General features: G+C 41.5%; 1 protein-coding gene and 1 long non-coding RNA gene across 16 annotated transcripts in view; one reads left to right on the top strand and one right to left on the bottom strand.

The window, feature by feature from the left end:
* Positions 1 to 20,439, bottom strand: part of ccdc88ab (coiled-coil and HOOK domain protein 88ab) — a 350,607-nt gene extending 330,168 nt beyond the window's left edge. For 14 of the 15 annotated variants that reach the window (XM_078556951.1, XM_078556946.1, XM_078556945.1 and 11 more), the window contains exons 1-3: positions 19,825 to 20,439; positions 19,596 to 19,696; positions 5,903 to 6,011 (exon numbers count right to left, since the gene is read on the bottom strand). In XM_078556951.1, the coding sequence (XP_078413077.1) occupies positions 5,903 to 6,011; positions 19,596 to 19,696; positions 19,825 to 19,884 (270 nt within the window). In that variant the 5' untranslated portion in view covers positions 19,885 to 20,439. The remainder of the gene's footprint in view (positions 1 to 5,902; positions 6,012 to 19,595; positions 19,697 to 19,824) is intronic. The other variant, XM_078556944.1, reaches the window with a different exon arrangement.
* A 96-nt stretch (positions 20,440 to 20,535) lies between these two features.
* LOC144689667 (uncharacterized) lies at positions 20,536 to 26,846 on the top strand. Its single transcript, XR_013578684.1, has 2 exons — positions 20,536 to 20,663; positions 22,765 to 26,846. It is a non-coding gene; the product is annotated as an uncharacterized LOC144689667 (long non-coding RNA).
* Positions 26,847 to 27,053: the final 207 nt, after the last annotated feature.

The raw sequence follows: 27,053 nt of genomic DNA, 5'->3' as shown, positions 1-27,053 counted from the left end.
GCACTTCTGGCTGAAGATTGTAGCAAATACTTCAGCCATATCTTTTGCGCTGATGTGCTGGGTTCCTCCATCATTGAGGAAGGGGATATTTGTGGACCCTCCTCCTCCAGTGAGTTGTTTCATTGCCCACCACGATTCACAGCTGGATGTGGCAGGACTGCAGAGCTTAGATTTGCTCCGTTGATTGTGGGATCGCTTAGCTCTATCTAACACTTGCTGCTTATGCTTTTTGGTACGCAATTAGTCCTGTTATAGCTTCACTAGGTTGATACCTCATTTTTAATTATGCCTGGTGCTGCTCCTGGCATGCCCTCCTGCACTCCTCATGTAGCCAGTGTTGACCCCGTCTTGATGGTAATGGTACAGTGGGGGATATGCCGGGCCATGAAGTTACAGATTGTGTTTGAGTACAATTCTGCTGCTGCTGATGGCCCACAGCACCTCGTGGATGCCCAGTCCCGAGCTGCTAGATCTGTTCAAAATCTGTCCCATTTGGCACAGTGGTGGTGCCACACAGCACAGTGGAGGGTATCCTTAATGTGAAGGCAGGACTTCATCTCCACAACTGCTGTGTGGTGGTCACTCCTACCGATACTGTCATGGACAGATGCATCTGCCACAGGCAGGTTGGTGAGAATGAGGTCAGATATGTTTTTCCCTCTTGTTGATTCCCTTACCACCTGTCATAGACCCAGTCTAGCAGCGATGTCCTTTAGGACTTGGCCAGCTCGGTCTTGGTGATGAACATTGAATTCCCCCACCCAGAGTACATTCTGTGCCCTTGCTATCCTCAGCGCTTCCTCCAAGTGGTGTTCAACATGGAGGAGCACTGATTCATCAGCTGGTCGGGGGGTGTGGTATGTGGTATTCAGCAGGTAATTTTCTGTGCCCATGTTTGACCTGATGCCATGAGGCTTCATGGGGTCTGGAGTCAATGTTGAAGACTCCCAGGGCAACTCCCTCCCAATTGTATACCACTGTGCTGCCTCTGCTTGGTCTGTCCTGCCGGTGGGACAGGACATACCCAGAGATGGTGATGGTGGCGCCTGGGACATTATTTGTAAGATATAATTCCGTAAGGATGACTACGTCAGGCTGTTGAGTCTCGCTAGTCTGAGACAGCTCTCCCAATTTTGGCACTAGCCTCCAGATGTTAGTAAGGAGGCATTTGCAGGGTCAACAGGGCTGAGGTTTCCATTGTCGTTTCCTGCCAGGTGGTCCGTCCGGTTTCATTCCTTTCTTGAGGCATTGTAGCGGTTTTATACAACTGAGTGGTTGGCTAGGGCATTTCAGAGGGTACTAAGAGTCAACCACATTGTGTCATAGAGTTTACAGCACAGAATGAGGCGCTTCTACCCATCGTGTCCACACCAGTCATCAAACCCCTATCTACACTAATCCTGTCTTCCAGCACTTGGCCATTGTTTGTGGGTCTGGAGTCACATGTAGGCCAGACCAGGTAAGGACAGCATATTCCCTTCCCTAAAGGACATTAGTGAACCAGATGGGTTTTTACAACAACCGACAATGGTTTCATGGTCATCATTAGGCTTTTAATTCCAGATTTTTATTGAATTCAAATTCCACCATGGTGGGATTTGAACCCAGGGTCCCCAGAGGATTACCCGTCCAGCGACAATGCCACTACACCATCACCTCCTTCTCTGCTTTACAGGCTCATAGATTCACCAGTCCTATTCACTTATGTAATGGTAAGTAAACGTGTTGCAAATGGTTCTACTTCTTTAGAAGAGGAGAAAAGTATTTTAAAAAAGGGGATGCTGTAATATGCCTTTAAGGGTTAGCAGCATGCTATCACTAAAAGGAAGTGTGTCCTGTGATCCAGTCTTAGTTTCACTTTTGCCTATGAGCAGAACACAGCACTCACAGCTCTACTGTTGATGTCTTCAAACTTTCTATGGATATGTTTTTATTTGCCTAGTTCAAATAAATATGAACCCACAACATGTTAACACAATCCTTTGAGTGATTGGTGCCTTTACATCATTACAAAAACACAACAGCATCAATAAAAACATAATTTACATCGAGCCACAATAAGAAACATACAGAATCATAGAATGGATACAGCACAGAAGTTGGCCATTAAGCTTAATTAAAGGGGTAGGTTTCAAGGAGCATCGTAAAATTTAAGAGAGGCGCAGAGAGATTTAGGGCCAATGCAGCTAAAAGCTTAGCTGCCTTTGGTGCAGCAATTAAAATCAGGGATGCACAACAAGGCAGTATTAGGGTAGTGTAGAGATCTTGAAGGTTTGTAGGGCTGGAGGTGCTTGGAGAGAAAGGAAGAGGCAGGATCATAGAGGAATTTGGAAACAAGGATGAGGATTTTGAAACTGAGGTGTAGTCAGACAGTAAGCCAGTGTACATCAGCTAGCACTGGGCTGATAGGTGAATGAGACTTGGCATGATTTAAGATATGGGCAGCAGAATTTGGGTGAGCACAAGTTTAGGTAGAAAGGAAAATGGAAGGCTGGCCACTTGGAATAGTTAAGTCTGGAGGTTAACAAAGGCATAGACAAAGCTTTCAGCAGCAGATGAGCTGAGGCAGAGTCTGGGTCAGGCAACGTTAGAGGTGGAAGCAAGCAGCCTATGTGGCAGATCAGATACCAAGTTGGAAATTCATCCCTGGATCAAATGTAACACCAATGTTATGAATGGTGTGGTTCAGTTGCCAGGGGTGGAAACGGTGGCCAGGAAATGGAGTTTGTGGCAGGGAACCAAAGACAATTGCTCAGTCTTTCCAATCTTTAGTTGGACAAAATTTCTGTTCAAAGATTGAAAAGTCCCTCAGTGCAGAAGCCGAGGGAAGAAAGCAGAGAAGATATCTGGGAGACACTTAGTGCAATATGAAGGTGGCCAACATAAAACAATTTTAAAAAGGTGAGAGAGATGGTAAGATCCTCAAAGGAGACGAAGTTGCCAAAGGAGTAGGGAGACAGACAAAGGCTTCAATGGCATAAGGGCTTCACCACTACCATGGCAGTTTGAGTGGAAATAGTGTGGAAAGTATAGCTCCACGGGGCGGCTCCAGCAAGGGGAAATTTGTCATTGTCCCTCAGCCATGCCTTCTGCAAGGCCATGATTTTTTTATTCATTCATGGGATGTGGGCATTGCTGGCTAAGCCAGCATTTGTTGCCCATCCCTAACAGCCCTTGAGGTGGTAGCAGTGCCTTCTTGAGCCTTTGCGGTCCATGTGGTGTAGGTACACCCACAGTGCTGATCGGGGTGGGGGGGGGAGGGTTCCAAGATTTTGACCCAGCGACACAGTGAAGGAACAGCAATATATTTCCAAGTCAGGATGGTGAGTGGCTTGGAGGGGAGCTTCCAGGTGGTGGTGATCCAATGTATCTGCTGCCCTTGTCCTTCTAGATGGTCGTGGATGTGGAAGTTGCTAAGGAGGTTTGGAAAGTTCCTGCAGTGCATCTTGCAGATGATACACACTGCTACCACTATCGCATCAGTGGTGGAGGGAGTGAATGTTAGTGGATGGGGTGCCAATCAAGCAGGCTGCTTTGTCCTGGACAGTCTCAAGGTCCTTGAGTGTTGTTGGAGCTACACTCATCGAGGCAAGTGGAGAGTATTCCATCATAGGCCTGACTTGTATCTTGTAGATGGTGGACAGGCTTTAGGGAGTCAGGTGGTGAGTTACTCGTCACATGATTCCTAGCCTCTGACCTGCTCTTGTAGCCACAGTATTTATATGGCTAGTCCAGTTCAGTGCTGGTCAATGGTAATCCCCAGGATGTTGATAATGGGGGATTCAGCGATGGTAATGCCATTGAATGTCATGGATGTCAATGCGATCATCCACAATAAGCTTATGATGGCAAGGAACCTGGTCAAAAGTGAATATACATCCTGGAAGGAGGTAGAGAGATCAGCAATGATAGCCTGTCCATTGGTGGAGTCCACAGGTTCAGAGCTGGGAGCAATGAGAGGTACATGAAGGAGGTTTTCAAGATTAGCCTCTGGCAGGCTTACAGGGCAGGGAGAGTGTAGGTTGGAACAATTGCTTGTAGGAGGCAGTGATGAGTCCTTGAGTCTCTTGGAGGATTCTAGGAGAGGCACGGAGGGAAGCTGTAGGATTAATTACTAGAGAGTCAAGCCTGAGACAGCAGTGGCAAAGTAGGAAAGATGATGAAAAAGAATTGGGGTTTGTCAGGGTAGTGTACCAGAGAGTGGAGAAAAGAGGGTATAATGACGCAAGAGTTAAAAAGTAGAGGGAAAAGGGATAGAAAAGGGGAAAAATGTGACTGATTCAGGTCCAGAGCGGCAGCCAAAACAGACACAATTGGACACTGGAAAAGTAAGCTACATTGGCGTGGTTAAACGCTTGATCAAAATAGCTATGCTTTGAAATGCACAGGGAATAGAGGCAACAACGTGAGAAAAAACTAGATTTAAAGTCAGATCAGAAAGTTTACTTGGGCTGGGCTAAATCAGCAATGAACTGATGCACCAGGTGCATGCATTGAGGTGTGTATTTTCAATAAATTTATATTTTCTATGGCCATATGGAAACAGCTGTTGCTGGTGTCTAGACATCTAAATGAAGACAAGACTGGTGCCTGTGGATGGATCCCCTAGGAATGCTGATGAATCAAAGTTACAGTAATGAAGTTTAATTCTCAGTTTGACAGTTGTAGAAATAAGAATGATTTTAGTGAAACAATTTTCCTATTAATTTTAATATAACTTTAAAGACCAGTAAGTTATATGATTGAAAACTGATTAATTCCTACGCAGCAAATCCCAGCAGATTAAAAGTCTCTGTTTCAAACTCTGTTTCTCCAGCCGCCAGTAAGGTAAGATGCTTGGGGCGATCTGACAGTGAGGCAGCCCAAGACTGTAGAGTACATCCTTCAGAGACAGTCTCCATCACCTAGCCTTCAAAAGAATAGCGATACCTTGCCGAAATTGACTAGAGCTACAGAGTGGATCAATACTTACATTGTTAGTGTTCTTTTCAGTCCTGTACAGGTTGAAGCCAATGTGATTAATCAACGGCAGCATTTCATCCAGATGGATCCGATTTAACAGTACTCACCAGTGAGCCATTTATCTCCCCAATGCTGTGAAATTCCAGGCCCCCACGATCTTTAAACAAACCCCAGTTCTGTCAAAGAGATCCAGGATACAGCCCTAGAGCTATGATTGCCGAGAAGCACCCCATACAAATGGCTGTTATAGTAGAAATCAAAGAACGTAACAAATGTAACTGCTATTGTCCATTACCCCTTTTTCTAACTTAGCATTTCTAATCCTAGCTTTAGTATCCTCAATTGTGTTTTACACTTGTCCTAACTGCCTCAAGAATTTAATATTTTACAATATTGAAATACCTAAGTTACTTTTTCTATGAACATGCTTTTATCCATTTTGGCTTCACTTTGCTTTGAATTTCTCAAGAAATAATTTAAAAGTTCCTTGTCTTTCAAAAGGTTTGTTATTACACCTATGTATCCTCCCCAAATATTTCCTTATTAGTGCAAGTTGAGCCCTCAAAATTAGATGGGTAAACCGTCTTAACCTGGATTAGTCCAACAGTTTTTCAAATCATTATGACGAATTTACCAAATCTTTAAAGCTGCCTATTCAACCAGTTGACTTTGACCAACCAATAGCACAAAACATGTGATAGCAAATCAACAGGCTGTTTTACACTCTCCCAATTTTCTTTTCCCAGAATGTTTTACCCCAAGTAGAGATAGAAGCAGAGATGATTTAAAAGATAATTGTACGAGTTCAAAAACCAAATATGGGGTTTGTATGGTTCCAAATACATACATTATTGCTGAAATGGCAGAAACACTTACAATGCAAGGAGTCCCAAAGATACTTTTATATGGAAGCAAATGATTTGTTTATCTGATCACTTACCTGATAATACAATTTAATATGATGCACCAAACTGGATAAATTTTGAATTCGGAGTGACATATCATTGTTTACTTGCTTGTTCAGCCTTTGATTTACTGCTTTAGGGTTGCTGAAAAACAAGTGATAGGAAAATGAAGGTTAAATATTCTGTTTAGAAGACAAAAAGCACTCGTAATATATAGCCATACAGCCATCAATATAGTAGACATTTCTCATTTACATTTCTGTCACCATACTTAGTGGATAGGTTTTAACAGGAGCAAATCAGAACTGAAATAGAAAACATACAATTTTTTTTTAAATGAAAAGCAGCTAGAAGACTGCCAATACAAAACTACTAAAGATTCATGAAAATAACCAGTCCTGAAGTAAAACTTACAAATTTATTATTCAAAATATTTTTTGGAATAAAGAACGATTGTTCTCACCAACTGAAGCTTCTAAAGTTCAAAATATAGTTTTAAATAAAATAAAAACATGTAATAATTACTTAACTATCCTATGAAAAGAAAAAGCGGATGGGATGCACAATGGGTAGTCAATCTGACATTTCTCATTTTATGTTCCTGCCAAAGTTGAAAGTTCTGCCCTGTATCCTTCCAAAATGCTTGAGTAACCAGATTATACTGGCAGTTTAACATGAAAATCAATCGAAAGACAAAAGGCATGGATTAGGAGAGATAAAAAAGACAAATGGAATATTTTTTAAAAAATTTATAACAGCAATTTCTTGAAATTAATGGGGAGGTGATGGCAAGCTGCCATTCATGCAAGGCTAACAATGGAGTTTTTAAAAAGTATTTTCTGTGATATCATTGCTGGCAAAGAGGATTTGTTGCCCATTCCCAATTGCCCTTGAGAAGGCAGTGGTGAGTCGCCTTCTTGAGCCACTGCAATCCATCTGGTGCAGGTACATCCACAGTGTTATTAGAAAGAGTTCCAGGATTTTGACCCAGTGACAGTGAAGGAACGGCAATATAGTTCCAAGTCAGGATGGTGTGTGGCTTAGAGGAAAACTTGGAGGTGGTGGTGTTCCCATACATCTGCTGCCCTTGTCCTTCTAGGTGGCAGAGGTCGTGGGTTTGCAAGGTGCTGTCGAAGGAGGCTTGGCAAGTTGGTGCAGTTCATCAAATATATGGTACACACTGCTGCCACTGTGCTTTGGTGGTGGAGGGAGTGAATGTTTCAGATTGTGGATGGAGTGCTGATCAAGCAGGCTGCTTTGTCCTGAAGGTGTTGAGCTTGAGTGTGTAGGAGCTGCACTCATCCAGGCAAGTGGAGTATTCCATCACACTCCTGACTTCTGTCTTTTAGAAGAGCGGACAGGTTTTGGGGAGTCAGAAGGTGAGAGTTACTTGCCGTGGAATTCCCAGCTTCTGACTAGCTCTAGTAGCCACAGTATTTATATGTCTGGTATAGTTATGTTTCTGGTCGATGGTGACCTCCAGGACATTGATGGTAGGGACTTCAGCAATGGCAATGCCACTGAATGTCAAGGGACAATGGTTAGATTTTCTCTTGTTGGAAGTGGTCATTGCCTAGCACTTCTGTGGCACAAATGTTCTTAGGCAGCATCTCGGGATCAAGGATGACTTGCATCCACTCCAATTTGATAGGTTCTGAAATGGCGGCTAAGTCCAATCCATGGTTTACAGACTGCCACATGCGGGGCAGGTCATATTTGAAGGGTAGGGTAGATGAGTTATTTGGAGGTTTGTACACTCTCTCCGATGCCATGTCCTCTCTTCTGTGTGTCCTTAGTGAACTCTCTCAATGTGTTCGGTGCTCTCCCAAATGAACATTCTCCGCTTTGGTTGGTCACAAGCCAGGGACTCCCATGAATCAGCAGGGATGTTTGACCTCTTCAGGGATACTTTCAGGACATCCATAAAGCATTTCCATTGTCCTCCTGGAAGTCTCCATCCACAACCAAGTTCAGAGTAGAGCAGTAGCATCAGGAGTCTGGTGTCAGGCATATGAATGACATATCCTACGCAGGAGTTCTGGTTTTGAGTGATTAGCACCTCAATGCTGGACGTGGGTGGGAGAGGGCACTATTGTTGAATCGCCTTTTTGCCATTGAATTTGGAAGAGCTTGCTCAGGCACCACCAGTGGTACCTCTCCAGTGCTTTGGGGTGCCTGCTGCAAGCTGTTCAAGTCCCTGAGACATAGGAGTGTAGGAATCCCTGCTGCCCAGTAAACCATGACTTTAGTCTCGGGTTTAAGATCCTGGTCCTCAAAAGCTCTTTTCCTCAGTCAATGGAAGCAATGATGAATTTTGTCATGTATGTCTGCCTTCATCAAGAGGAGGCCCCCCCCAAGATATGGAAAATGGTTCCAAATTTCATTTTGACAAGTACAAGATGCCTGTGCATGATTTTTTTTTTTTAAACCTAGCATGGTCATTGCATGTCAACCAACACCGTCTCAGCAAAGCAGGACCTTGATCCAACAGCAAGGGGTTCTAAGACTATTGGAGGCCAGGCTCTACTGTGAAACACTGGCACACTGTGCATGATCATACGTAGGTATGTGGTCGCAGGGACACAGGTTACTACATCACCGTCCTTTGTCCGGCCCCATAGCAACCTCCCTTCCCCCACCAAACAGATTCCCCCTGAAACATCCCCTCACCCTTCCAGTTTTTTGCTGCAGTAGCCTTCTGGGTCACATCTAGCTGACCACTCCACCCTCCCTCAGACTTTCTCTACCTTCTACAGGTCCCACCCGTCCCTTACCCCATGCTTCCCAGAGTCACCCTCACCCTCAGCCCTTTGCTCTGGCTGCACTCCTGTCTTCCAGCCCTCCACTCCCTCCCATTCCATCTGCAGATCCCCCTATTCCTGCTCCTAGCATCTCCAGCGAGTGGGGCGGTCAGCATCACTCTTTCCCCTCTGGGGACAAGGGCTCAGCGCTGTCACCAGTTCCTCGGAGACCATGGGGCTTATTGTTTGATCCCAGTCCCCCAGGGCCCACCACTCAGCACTGCCCAGCCTCCTTGCCCTCACTCTCTCTAATGCCTGCTTCCCCTCCTCACTTCTCGGCCGAACCTCAATAAAACCCCCACAAAAGCGCTAAATCCCCCCAATAAAAGCCCTGACCTCAACAAATTAGGCCCCTCAATAAAGCCCCCATTTCAGCACCAAACACATTTACCTTTACTCAACACTTTGTGCTGTAACCATTTCTCCCTCCCTTCCTCCCCCAGCTCTCAGGATTCTCCTCGCCCAAGTCCACACAGGGCTTCACCTTCCCCCAACCTTCCAGTTAAATCAGGCCCTGATGATGGTGGCCATTAACCCAAGTCTGAAACCGGAAAAAGCCACACAGCTGCCACCCAGCTCGGGCCAAACACAGCTTCTTATTCCAGGTTTTGAGGCCTAAATCTGGTTGTTTATGTAGCCTTGTCACCCAGTCACCAACTTCATATCTCCTCACCCACCAGTTGGACAAGGTCGATGATCCTGTTAACCATGGTGGGGGGGAAATTCCTTAGTTGAGGAAAAATGAAGACGTGCTTGTGTGGAGGGTTGTATCATCACAGATGCAAGTGAGACAGAGGAAATGGGAGAATGGAATAGAGTCCTTACAGGAAGCAGAGTGTGAGGAAGTGCAGTCCAGGTTGCTGTGGGAGTCAGTGGGCTTATAACGAACATCTGTTGATAGGCCATTCCCAGAAAAGGATACAGATGTTTGGGAAGGGAAGAGACAGGAAGGGTCGGATCATGTAACGGTGAGGAAAGAATGGCAATTGGAGCAAAGTTGATGCCGTTTTCCAGTTCAGGGCAAAAGCTATGCTCCGCCACATGCATACTCTCGACCTTGCTTTCCAGCAGCACCAATTCACCAGTTCAAAGCTGTCCTGCTCTTCATTTCATCTTTCGGTCATCTGACACCTTAGCAAAAAAATTATTCTCTTCCTTTCAGGTGATAAGGATTGCAAATTCCAACAAACGGCTAGCAACATGCCTCCCCATCACTTTACTCTGACTCCATTCCTTCTTCCAAACTCACTCTGGCCATATATTCATGATACCCTCTAACCTTCCCCTCTCTTGATCTGAACAACCTGTCCTTTGTAAACTTTATCTCCTTGGCACCGCCACCTCAGCACCAAACATCAAGCCATTGTTTCCAGCACTGTCAATGAACTCATCTCATCTGGAGATCTTCCCTCCATGCTTCCAACTTCATAGGTCCCCAATCCCAAACAACCAGACTCTATCTCCTTCCAAGATCCAAAATCAAAAACGGTCCTGATAGATCTATTCTTGCAGTCTGTAACTAGCCCATTGAACTAATTTCCAATCTTGACTATTTTTTCTCCCTTCATCCAGTCTTTCCCCATCTATATCCGTGACTCTTCTGATGCCCTTAGTTACTTTTAACATTTTGCAATTTCCTGGCCCTGACGATCTTCTCTTTACCATGGGCATCCAATCTCCATACACTTCCATTCCCCACCAGGATGGTCTGAGTGCTTTCCATTTCTTCCTTGAACAGAATTCCAACCAGTTTTCATGCACCACCAGCCTCCTCTGCCTGGCTGAATTTGTTCCCTCATTAAACTTCTCCTTTAACTCATCATCTCACTTCCTCCAAACAAAAGTTGTTGCTATGGACACCTGCATGGGACCTAGCTATGCCTGCCTTCTTATGGCATATGTGGAACATTTCTTGTTCCAGTCCTACTCAGAAACCCTATCTCTAAGCTCTTTTTCTAGTACATTGATGACTGTATCAAAGCTATTTCCAGTTCTCACCCCAAACTGGAAAACTTCTTCAACTTTGCTTCCAATTTCCACCCCTCCTCACCTTCACAAGATCCATCCCCAACTCTTCCCTTCCTCAACTTCTCTGTCTCCATTTCTGGAGAGATAGACAATCAACAAACATTCATTATAAACCTAATGACTCCCACAGCTCCCTTCACTATACTTCTTCACACGCAGCTTCCTGCAAGGACTCCATTCCATTCTCTCAGTTTCGCCATCTGTACTGACAATGCAACCTTCCACACCAGCGCTTCTGATATGTCCTTCCCTTTTCCTCAACCAATAATGCCCCACCCCCCCCACCAGCCTCGACAGGGCCCTCATCTATGTCTGACTCATTTCCTGTACTTCTGTTCTCACCCTTTCCCGTCTTTCCGCCGCACCCCCCCCCATTCCATGAGTCATCCTCTGTCAGTTACACCACCTCCAGCATGATGCCACCGCTAAACATATTTGCCCTCCTCCCCTTTCAACAATTTGAAGGGACCACTCCCTCAGTGACACTGAAGTCCACTCCTCAATTACTCCCAACATCCCATCCCCTTCCTAAGGCACCTTTCCATGTAAGCACAGGATATACAACACCTGCCCTTTTGCCTCCAAGACCCCAAACACTCCTTCCAGATGAAACAGCAATTTAAATGTATTTTTCAATTTAGCATATTGCATTTGCTGCTTTTTAAAAAAAAATTCATTCACAGGATGTGAGCTTCACTGGTTGAGCCAGCATTTATTGCCCAACCCTAGTTGCCCTCGAGGTGGTGGTGGTGAGCTGCCTTCTTGAACCGCTGCAGTCCATGTGGTATAGGTACACCCACAGGTGCTGTTAGGAAGGGAGTTCCAGGCTTTTGACCCAGAGACAGTGAAGGGGTGTCAATATATTTCCAAGTCAGGATGGTGAGTGTCTTGGAAGGGAATTTCCAGGTGGTGTTCCCATCTAAAGGCTGCCCTTGTCCTTCTAGATGGTAGTGGTCGTGGATTTGGAAGATATTGTTGAAGAAGCCTTGCTGAACTCCTGCAGTGCATCGTGTAGACGATACACACTGCTGCTACTGTGCAGTGGTGGAAGGAGTGAATGTTTGTGGATGTAGTGCCAATCAAGCAGGCTGCGTTGTCCTGGATGGTATCAAGTTTCGAGTGTTGTTGGAGCTGCACTCATCCAGGCAAGTGGGGAGTATTCCATCACATTCCTGGCTTGTGCCTTGCAGATGGTGGACAGGCTTTGGGGAGGCAGGAGGTGAGTTACTCGTTACATGGTTCCTAGCCTCTAACCCGTTCTTGTAGCTACAGTATTTATATGACTAGTCCACTTCAGTTTCTGGTCAATGGCAACCCCCAGGATGTTGATAGTTGCCCGACACTTGTGTGATGCAAATGTTGCTTGCCACTTGTCAGCCCAAGCCTGGATATTGTTCAGGTCTGCTGCATTTGAACATGGACTGCTTCAGTATCTGAGTCGTCACGAATGGTGCTGAACATTGTGCAATCATCAGCAAGCACCCCCACTTCTGACCTTATGATGGAAGGAAGGTCACTGATGAAGCAGCTGAAGATGGTTGGGCCTAGGACATTACCCTGAGGAACTCCTGCAATGGTGTCCTGGAGCTGAGATGACTGACCTCCAACAACCACAACCATCTTCCTTTGTGCTAGGTATGACTCCAACCAGCAGAGAGTTTTCCCCGATTCCCATTGACTCCAGTTTTGCTAGGGCTCCTTGATGCCACACTCGGTCAAATGCAGCCTTGATGTCAAGGGCAGTCACTCACCTCACCTCAGGAGTTCAGCTCTTTTGTCCATGTTTGAACCAAGGCTATAATGAGGTCAAGAGCTGAATGGCCCTGGCGATATCCAACTTGGGTGTCAGTGAGCAAGTTATTGCTGAGTAAGTGCCGCTTGGTAACACTGTTGATGACCCCTTCCATTACTTTACTGATCATTGGGACTACACTGATGGGGCGGTAATTGGCCAGGTTGGATTTGTCCTGCTGTGTGTGTACAGGACATACCTGGGCAATTTTCCACATAGCCGGGTAGATGCCAGTGTTGTAGCTGTACTGGAACAGCTTGGCTAGGGGCATAGCAAGTTCCGGAGCACAAGTCTTCAGTACTATTGATGGAATACTGTCAGGGCCCATAGCCTTTGCAGCATCCAGTGCCTTCAGCTGTTTCTTGATATCACGTGGAGTGAATCAAATTGGCTGAAGACTGGCATCTGTGATGCTGGGGAGCTCCAGAGGAAGCCAAGAGGAATCATCCACTTGGCACTGCTGGCTGAAGATTGTTGCGAATGCTTCAGCCTTACCTTTTGCACTGATGTGCTGGGCTCCTCCATCATTGAGGATGGGGATATTTGGGAAGTATCCTCCTCCAGTGAGTTGTTTAATTATCCACCACCATTCATGACTTGATGTGGCAGGACTGCAGGTCTGATCCATTGGTTGTGGGGTTGCTTGGCTGTCTATCTCTTGCTGCTTATGCTGTTTGCACACAAGTGGTCCTGTGTTATAGCTTCGCCAGGTTGACACCTCATTTTTAGGTATGCCATTCTGCTCCTGGAGTGCCCTCCTGCGCTCTTCACTGATCCCCTGGCTTGATGGTAATGGTAGAGTGAGGGATATGCCGGGCCATAAGGTTACAGATTGTGTTCGAGTACAATTCTTCTGCTTGATAGCCCGCAGCGCCTCACGGATGCCCACTCGAGTTGCTAGATCTGTTTGAAACGTATCACATTTAGCACGGTGGTAGTGCCACACAACATGATGGAGGATATCCTCAATGTGAAGGCGGGATTTCATCTCCACAATGACTGTGCAGTGGTCGCTCCTACTGATACGGTCATGGACAGATGCATCTGCGGCACACAGGTTGGTGAGGATGAGGTCAAGTATGTTTTTCCCTCTTGTTGATTCCCTCACCACCTACCGCAGACCCAGTCTAGCAGCTATGTCCTTTAGAACTTGGCCAGCTCGGTCAGTAGTGGTGCTACTGAGCCATTCTTGGTAATGGACATTGAAGTCCCCCACCCGAAGTAATTCTGCGCCCTTGCCACCCTCAGTGCTTCCTCCAAGTGATGTTCAACACTGATGACAGGAGCACTGATTCATCAACTGAGGGAGGGCGGTACGTGGTAATCAGCAGGAGGTTTCCTTTCCCATGTTTGACCTTATGCCATGAGACTTCATGGGGTCTGTAGTCGATGTTGAGGGCTCCCAGGGAAACTCCCTCCCAACTGTATACCACCATGCTGTCACCTCTGCTGGGTCTGTCGGTGGGACAGGATATACCTAGGGATAGTGATGGTGGTGTCTGGGACATTATATGCAAGGTATGATTCCATGAGGATAACTATGTCAGGCTGTTGCTTGACTAGTCAAGCAGCTACGTCCAATTTTGGCACTAGCCCCCAGGCTAGTAAGGAGGTCTTTGCAGGGTTGACAGGGCCGTGATTGCCATTGTCAGTGCCTAGGTCGATGCCAGGTTTCATTCTGGCTTTGTAGCGGTTTGTTACAACCAAGCGGCTTGCTAGGCCATTTCAGGGGGCAATTGAGAGTCAACCACATTCTGTGGGTCTGAAGTCACAAGACGACAGATTTCCTTCCCTAGGGGACATTAGTGAACCGGATAGGTTTTTTACAACAATGGACTTTTAATTCCATCTGCCGTGGTAGGATTTGAACCCGGGTCTCCAGAGCATTATCCTGGGTCTCTGGATTACTAGTCCAGTGACAATACCACTTCGCCATCGCCTCCCCTAATGTGATCTGCTCTACATTGTGGAAACCAAGTGCAGAGCGGGTGATCGCTTTGCTGAACAACTCTGTTCAGTCTGTAAGCATGGCTCCGAGCTTTTGCTTGCCTGCCATTGTAATTGTCCACCATGCTCTCACACTGACATCTCTGTCCTTTGCCTACTGCAGTGTTTCAATGAGCTCACACAAACTTGAGACACAGCATCTCATCTATTGATTTGGTACTCAAAAGCATTCTGAACTCAACAATTTCAGACCATAATCTCTGCCCCGTATTTTGTTTCTTTTTCTTCACTTGTATCACTCTTAATCTTGTTTTTCTTTTAAGTTTGCTTTTGGATGGCAGCTGTTCATTATTCTGCCATTCACATCTCCTCTGGACAAATCTTTTGTTTCCTTACTTGCCCCATTACTACTTCCTTTGGCTCTGTCCCATCAATTCTTCTGTCATTTCTCATCTCCTGTCTTCTGCCCATCACAGACCTTCCCTTTTGTTCTTTTACCACCCTCCCCTATTTGACTTCAATCTACTTAAAATCTATTCCATCTCTAATTTCTCCCAGTTCTGATGAAAGATCATTGGCCTGAAACGTCAACTTTGTTTTTTGCTCCACAGATGCTGCTAAACCTGACTATTTCCAGCATGTCCTATTTTTATTTCAGATTTCTAGCATCTGGAGTATTTTGCTTTTTAAGAGCCACCATTGTTGGATTACCACATCATCCATTAGCTAAAATAACCTCCACAGAAAATTTAATGTAATGGTTATTCTGTGGAATTCAATGGAAAAGGTAATAGATCATCTGCTGAATTAAGATATGTAATATAACAACCTTGTCATCATGATCCTCTGAAACTTAGGCTGCTGAGTCTAAATTACTAGAATGTTGTTTTTCTGCTCTCATTCATTATTAATACATTTAGTATTAATAATTAATGTTTTCAACTGTTATTGCTTTACCTGTTACTGTAAGACTAAAAGACTTCCTCGTTAAAGAAAATACTTCTATACTGAATGAGCAATCTTTGGAGAATGATTTTTACACCACTATTCAGTTCTTTGGCAATCATTACAAACTCCCAACACCAGTTTCCCTTTCATCTCAACCTACAAAATATTGTGCACTAAACAAAATGCTCCCTAGTAACGACACTGCAATTAACAAAAAGAAACCTTAACTAGCCAATTAAAATGGGCTGTGATGTCATACCCTTGACAAGGAAAATCAACTTTTCTTCGTTACTTTAAAGAGACGTCACAATGTTACTACAAATCTTAATTCACTACGAGTCTCCTCAACTTATTACTAGTTATTAGCCCATTCTAAGCTCTAAGTTGTAACATAACTGTTTGTACAAACAATAAAAATGTATTTTATCCATGTGTTATTTGATTCGGTATTCAAATGCTAAATACTATCAATAAGTTTTATTAAAATAAGCATGTATTTAAAAGATAGTTATGCTAAGCTGCTTCTTGAAAAGATTACTGCATGGTTAAAGGACAAACAATAAAATGTATAGCTTTAGGTTTTAAGTTATGGAGTTTTAAAGCATCATATTTTGCCTTATTTGTTATGCAAAATAAACATCTTAAAAGTAATTGCAATATAATGAATAACACTATAAAATTTTAATAGGACCACCTTTGAAAGATACTGTTATCTCATTCCAGTGCTCTTTCCTGAGCCCCTGGAAAACAGGCATAATAACAACATGAGATTAAAATTAATTAAATTTAACTTATCATTAAATTTGTCAAAGTCTACATGCGAAAAATGAACTTCAGTTCTCTGAACAGATGCTAACTAACCTGAAATGTTTCCATCAATTTTTTTTTTTGCTTCTGATTTTCTTTAGTTACGTTTCTCAAAATTACATTTTTTCCCCTGGCACTTCACAACCACTTAACTCTATATAGTACATAGTTTTCCCAACAAACATACTTCAATTAATTATGGTTACTGAACAATTTTCCATAAATAAGAATTAACTATGCCTGACTCAAATACATAGCGTATGAATCTCATTGGCTCAGCCAATTCAACAGGTTGGCCACAGTGGAAGAAATAGAGTGCAGCATACCAATGTTTTTTCTGAGATAAATAAAAATTTCATGTAATATTTGTAATAATTGAGATTGCACTGAAAAACACTAAGCATTTTCTAAATACTGCATACACCCAATAGAATGGTAAAAGTGCCAAAGGCTAACTTGATTGTCAGTGTGCAGATCCTTTCCAGGACAGTAAGCATACTACAGATGAATGGATTTCTTTGTAAACTAGAAAATGTGAATGCTTCACTGACAAGATGCCTAGCGAAATAGGCCAATTCTGCACATAAGTCAATAGGCAGCACAGTGTAAAGAATGACCTTCAGCTATTTGCATTTTTGAGTAACCCACTTATGACAACTGACATCAATTTCATTTGAACTGGAAGAAACCAGTGGTGCAGTCCGTCTCCAGTAGAAATATAACAGTATAATTTGACAAAATAATAACAGGAAAGAGTGATCAATCTCACTTCAGCCACCCTCCCCCGCCAAAAAATTAATGCTTTCATATCGTTAACCATTAGCAATCATTGACACACTGACCAAGATTCATTTGATTTGAAATTTGATAACTTAATGGGAGCTCCAGCACAATTTAAAACCAGACTCCAATGTAACAACAAATATCTAACCATCTGTCGATGACTATATTTGAACCATTAGTACACCAAAAACAAAGAGCAAGCTTCATATGCAATTTGTGGTATTAAAGAAGTACTTCATGTACAATTACAAATAGGACCTGGAGGATACATCTTCAACCACTACACTTTTCCTTAAATTGGAATACCACCTACTTAGCATGCCTATTTCAAAGAAATAAAACGATCAAAACACATATTGAAATGAGCAAATGAAATTATTCAAACAAAGCAGTTGCCACACAGTGCATCCAAGATATGGAAGGAAGAAGAATTTTGCAAAGATGAGATGCAGGAAAAGATATTTATTTAATGCCTTATTAAATCCAGATTACTCCCACATCCCCAAACAAATGGCATGGGTGGCACCATTGCTTACATATGATTTAGGTTTCTATCAGTCTATTAGGGAACACTTAATCATTTCATGTAATGACACTGGAGCATTGTCTCCTAATGTGTTATTTTTAATAAAAGAAAAGGCAGAGAATTAATTACTTCTAGAAGTTGAGCATTGTTGTTATTTAGAAGAACAAAGTCTCACAAACAGGAACTACGTGAGTAACCAGTTATTCAACTGGTTGAGAATGGAATGTTGGCCAGAACATTTCAGCTTTTTCTGAAGAGTGCTATGAATGTTCTAATATTCAAATGAACTAAGAGAAAGCAGATGGTTGAGATTAAAATATTAAAACATGGCACAAAGAGAACTGAAATTGAGAGTTGAGAACAAATTACTGGGCCATAACTTCCAAGCTCCAGGGCAGTGCAACTGGGGCGTACCCCAAATATGCACTGGAGATCCCCCCGCAGGGCCCCCAACCTCCTGAACAGGACCCATCCCCACATTCCCCATTTCCTTTTTGAAGTCATTCCATCCAAGTATTCTTGTTTTTTTTCTACATCATATTTTTAGTTCTGCCACCTCTACTATGAGGGTTGATGATTTGCTTCTGGACCCCTTCCAACATCATCATTGGATGACTCCTGAGTGATACATCCAATTATGATCTAACAACATTTCCCTTTCTCGGCAGAAAGGTATCATGACTTCAATTCAAAAATTCTTCTGGTCAACATAGCTCATAATATCCCACTCTATGATGGCCCAAAGTACAGCTTCACCGAAGAGTGAGAGAAAATTTATGCCAGCAGTATGATTTGACTATGTCAACTTCAATATTGTCAAAATATTCAGTGATGCTGAAGTTATAGATTCATGTCACTCCAAGTCTTAAAAACCAGTTATTCTTTTTGAACTAGAGACATTTGACAGAACCATGTTACAGAATAAAAACAAACCATTGGCCTATCAAGTGCTTTTCTTCAGTTAAATCTCCCATTTTAATCTCCTTTCTTGCTTGTTCCCCATGCTCTTTAGATCCATTAGCATATCCTTCAATCGTTCCTCCTTTGTGTACCTATGCAGCTTCACCTTAAATGTGTTATGCTATTCATCTCAACCACTCCACGTGGTAGCAAGTTTTACATTCTAATCACTGCGTAAAAAGGTTTCTACTGCATTCTTTATTAGAATTATTAATAACCATCTTATAATCAATTGTAAACCCCCTTTAAAAGAATTCAGAAGCGGTTCCAACAGCTGAGACAGAAATTACACATTCTTACCACCCTGTAAAAAAAGTCATTTTTTTCTAATGATTTTAAGTCATTCTACAATCACCTGCCATAAAGATACTTTCCAGATGAAAAATTGTGTAAAACTAATGCAGTTAAGGGACACATACAGTAAATGCCATCACCCCCTCTCCAACAAAATATCTAGCATCTATGCCTATTTTCTGTTAAAATATATGTCATGATTAGTATGGTGCACTTTCAATTGAATCAGCTTGATTGAGAGTTTGATAGATGCAGTAAAGTATATCTGTATACTACAAACAATATAAGTTACACTGTAATTCAGGTCATCAGCAAAAAGTCTACGTTTAATGTATATTACTGAGAAATAATCTGTAGGATATCTCCAAAAAAAAATCAATATTCGTGGATGGGAAAAGAGTTAGCTCCCATAAAAGAAAAACCCAAAATTCTGTAGTACATGTGTACTATGCTTTCACGGATGGCAATAGCAACCCATTATACGGTGAGCTCAATGAAATGCTGCAGCAGCTTGATCTGATTTTCTCAGTTACAATTAAGTATATCTGCTATTCGAAATCATATTGCTCCACAGAATGGGAGGGGGTGGGGCGCGGAAACAACAGTACAAAAAAGCAAAACGAGACCTCAGCCCGTAGGGGATATTTTTCCATTGAAACGTAATTTAGGAATTCTCTACGGAATATCTGTCTCATCGAGGGGATGTCAAAGACCTTGGGGTTCGGCTCAATTGGATATGTAAATATTTCACATGTTACATACATTTTAAATATGCAATATAGAAAAATACACAAACACATGAAAAACTAATTTTCAGAACACGTTTGCAAGTACATACTTACATTTGAGCCATGATGTTACTGAGAAAGATACCATCAACCAACTCCATATATTCCAGAAGTGCTCCTTCATTTGCCGGAGCTAACGCCCCGAAAGTCTTCACCTATAATGGGTGGAGATTGGAAATGATTTAAAAATCATTTTTAATGCAAGTATATTTAGTATTTGCATAACTTGCAATCTCAGTTGCAATTACTGAATTGAAAGATCTGAGAGTCAAAAAGTGCTTACCCAAGTTACCAAGGGATCAGACATAAACTGTTCCAGAAGCGTAGTAAAATCGTTCTCCATTTTCAATCAACGAAAAACAAGCGTTTCTTTTAAACTGTAAAATCCACTGTTGTTGCCTGTCGTCGTATTCCTACTTTTAGCATCCTATATATAGAAATCTTATTTCAAAGTATCCATTTTAAGCCGAAGCTGTTTAAATCTTGATCATTTGCAATGCAACCGAGACATGACCAAATTCATTTTAGTACAAAATGTTGATTTCAATTATTATGCCTACATCACTTTAGGAAAACCGCCTTCTTCCTGCAGAAGACACGAATTCCTATGGAAAGCCCTCATACCACAGTCATCATCTCCTTTGACAAATTAACACAAAACACGAGATTTGAAAAACGAACTTATTTCCCAGAAAAATGAAACAACGCTCAGTAATCATCTATCTTTTGTTTAAAGGGATAAATTAAAATAAGAGGGAGGGTTGAAATTTAGTGTTTCAGAAATAAATGCCAACATCTCTAACGGTATTTCAAATACCACCACACGCGTCCCTCAACTGCAATGAGCTACAGCACGAGCCGACTAACGGCCGTGGAACATCACTCACCGAACCACATCACCGCCCTGCACGAGCTCCTCTCACGCATTCAACCATCGTAAGTCTAGCGATCAATCCGCCTCGCCCCGCCCAAGATGTATCGCTCCGCCGTCTTGTTCTGCGGGCGACTCATCTCGAAGAAAACAAGTCCGCCATCATTGAGCATTTTTATAGAGCAGATGAAGGTTGAGTAATGTTCGCCATTTATGTGAAGGATTATTTGTATTGTACTTACAGCTATATGGTAAGATTTTAAAATGTTTATTGGTTAGAAAATGCTTTACTTCGTGCTGCATTGTTTCCACTCAGTTATATACAAGCGATTTTCAGAAAATGCGACCAAGATTACTTTGATTTATAGACATGTAAATTATGATTTTTCGAGAAAAGGTAACATTTAAAAGTTATATAGATCGAACATAATAATGCACGCTCCAAAAACAAAGGATCAATAGTGACGCCTAACGGTGCGGAAAACGTAACATCACCAGAGAAACTTTCCATGTAAATGTTATTATAATATCCATGTTAATAAACATTGAAATGCTTAGCAAAATGTATTTTACCCTTATTATTTCTAATCAGTTGAGCTAACTTTACCATCTCGGTTTGGAACTAAGAAAGACATAAATACAAGGAAAAGCACACTGCCCTTTGCTTTGCGCTGGAGCGGAAATGCTAAACAAACCATTGGAACAGACCGTTTGCAACCAAGTTTACGATCCAGTTATATCACTGTGGACGCCATACCACCATTTAGTTATGTGTGTGTAATATATATAAATACACAGGCGTAGATCTACTGCGGCGTTGCTCACACATAATCAGGAACAAATACAGGAATGCAGGTTATAATACAATAAATAAAATTACTGATTTAGTACGGTATATCCCATGATTGGAGATAATTACTATTTCTTTAAGAATATTGAAAAAATATATATAATTAATTATTTGTAATATTTTACCGATTGCATAAGGACAAGTGAATGTATTCTTCCTCCCTAAAACCTTTTAACTAGTTATTTGCATTGTAAAATATATTTTATGTCACAAAGAGAATTCATGTGAAATTCACAGTACAGGAACAGGCCATTCAACCCAAATTGGTCTATGGCAATGATTATGTTCTACACTGGCCTCCTTCCTCTTAAAATCATCTCACCCTATCAGCATATCCTTTTATCTTTTCTCCCTCTTGTATTGAAGCAGCTTGCCCTCAAGCTCCCACAAGCAGCAATGTGATAATGACAAGGTAATCTGTTTTGTGATGTTGATTGTGGAATAAATATTGGTCCATGACAACGGGGAGAATTCTCCTGCACTTCAAAATAGTGCTTGGAATTTTTTGCATCATCTGAGATGGTAAATGATGATCCGTTTAACATCTCATCCAAAGGCCAGCACCTCTGAGTTCAATCCTAAGTGTCAGCCTAGATTTTTGTGCTCAAATTTGAGCACATCACCTTCTAACACAGAGGCAAAAGCGCTAGCCACTGATCCACAGCAGATTTTTAAAATACTTATGTCACAATTTTTATCCCCGATAGCTTTCTGAGAGATAACTAGAGTCCTATTTCCCATTTCCTTTTAAAATTTTTACTTCTCAAATATGAGGGATAGGTGGTAGTAGCAAGTTCAGATTTTAAAAATCTCTGGGGAAAGAGATGTTTTCTAAGTTCTTTGTGACATTTAATAGTGACTATCTTACTTATGGCCCCTAATTAAAAACAGGTCCAGACAGGTGAGGAAACCGCCCCCACACCAGTAGTGAAGCATTTTGGAAAGCATAGGTCCAAAGTCACCCTAGCATGCTACACCTACCATTTGTCATGTTTTATGTACTTCACAGGACAGTCCTCTTAGTTAAGTGGTATCAGAATGACAGTGACTGAAGTAGAGACAGGGGATACAGTTAACAGTTTGTAGGAGGGTGTAAAGATGGTTGGATAGGGAAAATAAATGTGCAACATTAACATACACTGAGAGAACTTCCATAGAAGCTTAAATAGAATAGGAGGAGGCCATTCAGCCCATCATATCTATGTCTGGATTTGCAGAATTTGCTTCATAATTTATTGGTTAATTCTTCCCTTTTCCCACATTAAAAACTTAATTCTGTTCTCTGGAAAAATATATTATTTATAGAAACATAATTCTCTTGTTGAAGCTCAAACACCATTCTCCCACAGCAACACTTAAAAATAATCTCATCCCCCCATTAACTCATCATTTGTATTTAATGACTTAAACTGAATTAAATCCTTAAAAATTTATTTTTTTATTTGTTTATACTGCTAATGCCTTAAAGTTGATATTTGTTAATTTACTGCTTGATTGTGTAGGTTGACAGAAAAATGCCTTTGAGATTCATGAAGGAACTGCCCTACCATATGTTTAAAATGGAATTTTAGATTAAAAGGTGACCACACAAAATGGAGTTTAGCTGTTGATCTAAATGCTGGGAAAAGACTTTAAGTGAAGTTTTCAGCTATTTAAAGCCATGGAAAAGCCACAAGTAATTAAAGCCATAAGACTTCAAGGCTAAATGCATCAATTGATATGTGTTTAACTACAGACATCCCTACTAGTATGAGAAGCAATTTTCCCTAAATTAAACCACTTAAGTAACACTTAATGGAGCATAAAGATGTCACATCTCGCCATTTTTGTGAAAAAAAATTCTTAAAACTAATAACAAATTGGTGCTAATAAATCTAAACACAAAGTCAGACATTCTGCCTAGTCTAGTCTTTCTTAGTTCACTTAGGTTCTCTTTGTTCCATAAGAATGTTTACCTAGCAGATGCAGAAAGGGGTCTTTACAGTTATATCCTATTAGGACAAGGAGTGAAATACCCAGTTAACTTGTTGCTGCAATCAAAGTCACAACTATTTTTCTTAGTGTCCAAGATCAGATAAAGGTGCGAATATTAGTGGGTATTGTTATAAAGCCATATCGAAAGTAACTTTATTTTTTGGGATGAAATCACTGGTTGAGTTTTAAGAGACTGAACAAAAGCATTTCAGGGACTAAAAACCGCAGCTTCTAAGATGGCTGAACATTTGCATGACTGTACCTTACAAATTCCAAATCCATTAAAAACGGAGTCAGGCTGTATTAAAAAATCCACCAAAGACATGTTAGAGGAATGTGAATGGCCACTTCTCCTAAACCATTCACAAAACATCCAGAAAATCACCTGTGTATTCAACTCACTAGTGAACAAGCAATAGACGCAATCACTTTGGACAATGGTACCTGGCTGAGAAAGGAACTCGTCCAGCCATAATCTAATCATGTCTAAACCATGAACCTGGAATCAACACGTTCTGACCATGTCTAGGTAACCGGTCAGTTGGTGAGAGGGCATCGTGTGATAAACCAACTAACATTCTTGGTGTTTAAGAAACTGTTTTTCTCCAAGATAGGGATCAGAAGAAGCAGAGAACAGAAAAAGAAGATCCCTGAGTGGACACACACTCTCACTCTCTCTCTCTCTCTCTCTCTCTCCATCCATTCTGCAAGTTTGAGTCCTGCCTGTCATTTGACCATCCACACGCCACAGGCAGTGTTCTTAAAAATCAACCCAGCAACTGCTGTTGCCAGAAGAAATTATACAAATCATCCAGCAACATCTTTAAATTGTCTCGATGCAAAATCTGGAAGGACCATCGAGCCCAGGCTGAAACTATCCAAGTCATCAATATGCAAGATCTGTGTACCACTGACTTTTACTGGACTTCTTAAAAAACTACTTAATCTATCCTCTCACTTTGTAACAACGTGTGTGAACCCTAGAATGCGTGTGTGTCTGACAGCTGGAGCATTTTTATTATCTTTAGGAAGATCAGGTGTTAAGTACAATAAATACTAATTTCTTTTTAAAAACTTAAAAGAAAACCTGCCTGTGTGTGTCTTGTACAGTCACAGCACTAAAACATTAAACACTCACTGAATTGGCGAGCACATTATTTTTAAAAAACCTGTTGTGGTCAAATGACGAGTGGGAAAAGAGGGGAACCATTCTACCCCTTCCCACTTGATCGTAACAATATAAACATAGTGACAGAGGAAATATTAGGGGCTATAGCATCTTTGAACATGGATAAACTACCAGGCCCAGATAAAATGAATCCCAGGCTACTGAAAGAAGCAAGAGAGGAAATAGCCTTTGACCATCACTTTCCTATCCTCTCTGGCTGCAGGGGTCGTGCTAACATCAAATCGTTGTTTAAAAAGGAGGGTGGAATAGACTGAGTAATTACTGGCCAGTCAGCCTAACCTTGGTGGTGGGCAAATTATAGGAAGAAATTCTGACGGACAGCATAAATTATTATTTAAAAAAGGCACAGATTAATCAAGGGTCATCAGCATGGATTTGTTAAGTGAAAGTCATGTCTGAACAACATGACTGAATTTTTTGAGGATGTACCAAAAGAGGATCAATGAGGGTAGTTTGATATAGTATACCTGGATTTTCACAAGGCTTTTGACAGGGTACCACATGGCAGAATTGTCAAAAAAGTGTTACAATCCAGTTAGGGACCAGTAAACTTTTGTTTAAAGTAGACAAAGTTGGAAATCCCAGTTGCCCATGAGATTCCACAGTTTTAAACAAACAAAATAAATTTTACTATACAAAGTCAGAAAAGTAAAACAATCTACAATATCTATCTTGAGATAGATGAGACTGCGTTCCACAGGATTCACAAAGCTATACTTCTGCTTCTAATTACCAGCACAATTCTAATTCTTTTGCAGACTGCTAGCTTCACTAAGCTGGCACTGCTCCTAGGTTTCCCTGAACTCCAGTCTCCCGGCTGCACGGAGCTATGAATGGCTCCTAGATCTTCTTCTGAGCCCTAACCCTCTCCAGCATGGAACCAGCAACCTTCCACCACCTTCTCAGCTCCCCAGGACTTCTCCTGAGCCCGAACTACACCAATTGCCTCCCAGGACCTCTGTGTGAGCTGCAAACCACACAAGGTCCAAAATGCAACGCAGCATTTCTCTCCCAGCAAATACACAGATAAATTGAAATCAAAGAACCTTCTTAAGCTCCACCCATCTCTATGATGACATAGCCTTTCAGGGTTCACTGAATGCTTTTCAAACTAATTTAACTCTAACTCCCAAAACAAAACGTCTTTCTGGACTTCACTTCTTTGTAAGCAGTGTAGATATCACATCTCCAGCTCCAGCTAAGTAAGCCCACCTTCTGTTTTTGGATCTTACCTTTCTAGCTGTTTACCTCTTAAATGAACATGGCCCCAACCTTTTAAGTATAACAGACTCTAAGCTGTTTTAATTGCATTTATCCTATTTTCTACAGTTAAACCTTAATCTCTCCAGAGCTAAACATTACCTCTAAATTATTAACATGAATCATGGACTAGATTTTGTCACACCTCCCTGCCAAAAGAAAAATGAAAATGCATTACCAATGTCATGCGTTTTCGTTTACCATTTAGAATATATAGCAACTTACAACATGTTATACATCTTAAAACTATCCTAAGCATGCAATGCGCACTATAATCATCTCCCATTGTCCGATGAAATTTGCAAGTCCATCAGCACTCCACTGAATTCCATGTCCAGCTTAAGATGAAAAATATTACTTTTTATAACATTTTCTGAAAGATTTCTTCTTAAAATAATTATAGTCCAACAGTCCATTTGTAAAATAAATTTTCTCATTGTTATGCACCAAAGAATTTTCAAGTTCAGTCTTTAAAACAGTCTGTGCTGATTTCAGCTTTTGAACTTTATTGTCTTCCATGTCTGCAGCATTCTCATCTTTAAGCTCCACAAAGAAGGTCTCAGTTAAGTCAATAGTTAAGTTGTCTCCTTCTTTGGCTGTAAGCGTATCTTCATTTTTAAGTTCATTTTCCAGGCTCAAACATCTGTCAGGAAGGGGCTGTTTCATTCTGTAAATAGTTTGTTGAACTAAAACAACCATGGTTGATCTAAAATTTAAATTTAATCTGAACTAGTTAATCTATAAATGTTCAGTGAGCTGAGTCAGGCAGCATATACTTATACTTACGCTAAAAGGTATATTCCAGATGGTTCCTAACAAGGATGTTAGGAATTCATTTGGTTCCTCAGCATATATTTTTCAGGATTCCAAAACCCATTTTACACTTGGCAAGGTGTTGAAGCAGCAGCAGGATGCAGAGGCACCACTCTCATACACAGACACATTTGTCCACAGTGGAAATCCCTAAAGCTGAGGCCTAGGTGCAAGTTCAAACTCAAGCACTAAGCATGGAATAGAAAGGTAATCTATATGAGGGGAACTCCCTGCTGGAATTGATCAAATTAAAGAATTGTATAATGTTTATGTATTTGTCATGTTATAATTTTTATTTATATTTGTATACACTGATCTCTGAGTAAAATGGATAAATGACAGATAAAAGCTGTGTTTACAAATTATTTGAGCAATCTTGATTGTCCATTTTTGTGGTGTGTGCTGATTCATGAATGGCAGCATGGAAAAAAAACTGAAGGATTTTATTGTTAGGCTTTCTGCTGATGACTTGTTCCTCATTATTATACTTTTTCTGTGTTTGATTTGTTCACATTGGATCAATTAGATAATTGCTTCATAACTGAATAGATAAGT

Source organism: Cetorhinus maximus, chromosome 14 (genome assembly GCF_964194155.1).
Source record: "Cetorhinus maximus chromosome 14, sCetMax3.hap1.1, whole genome shotgun sequence".
NCBI classification, from domain to species: Eukaryota; Metazoa; Chordata; class Chondrichthyes; order Lamniformes; family Cetorhinidae; genus Cetorhinus; species Cetorhinus maximus.
Note: the sequence above shows the minus strand (reverse complement) of the source record. Positions and strands in the feature narration are given on the sequence as shown.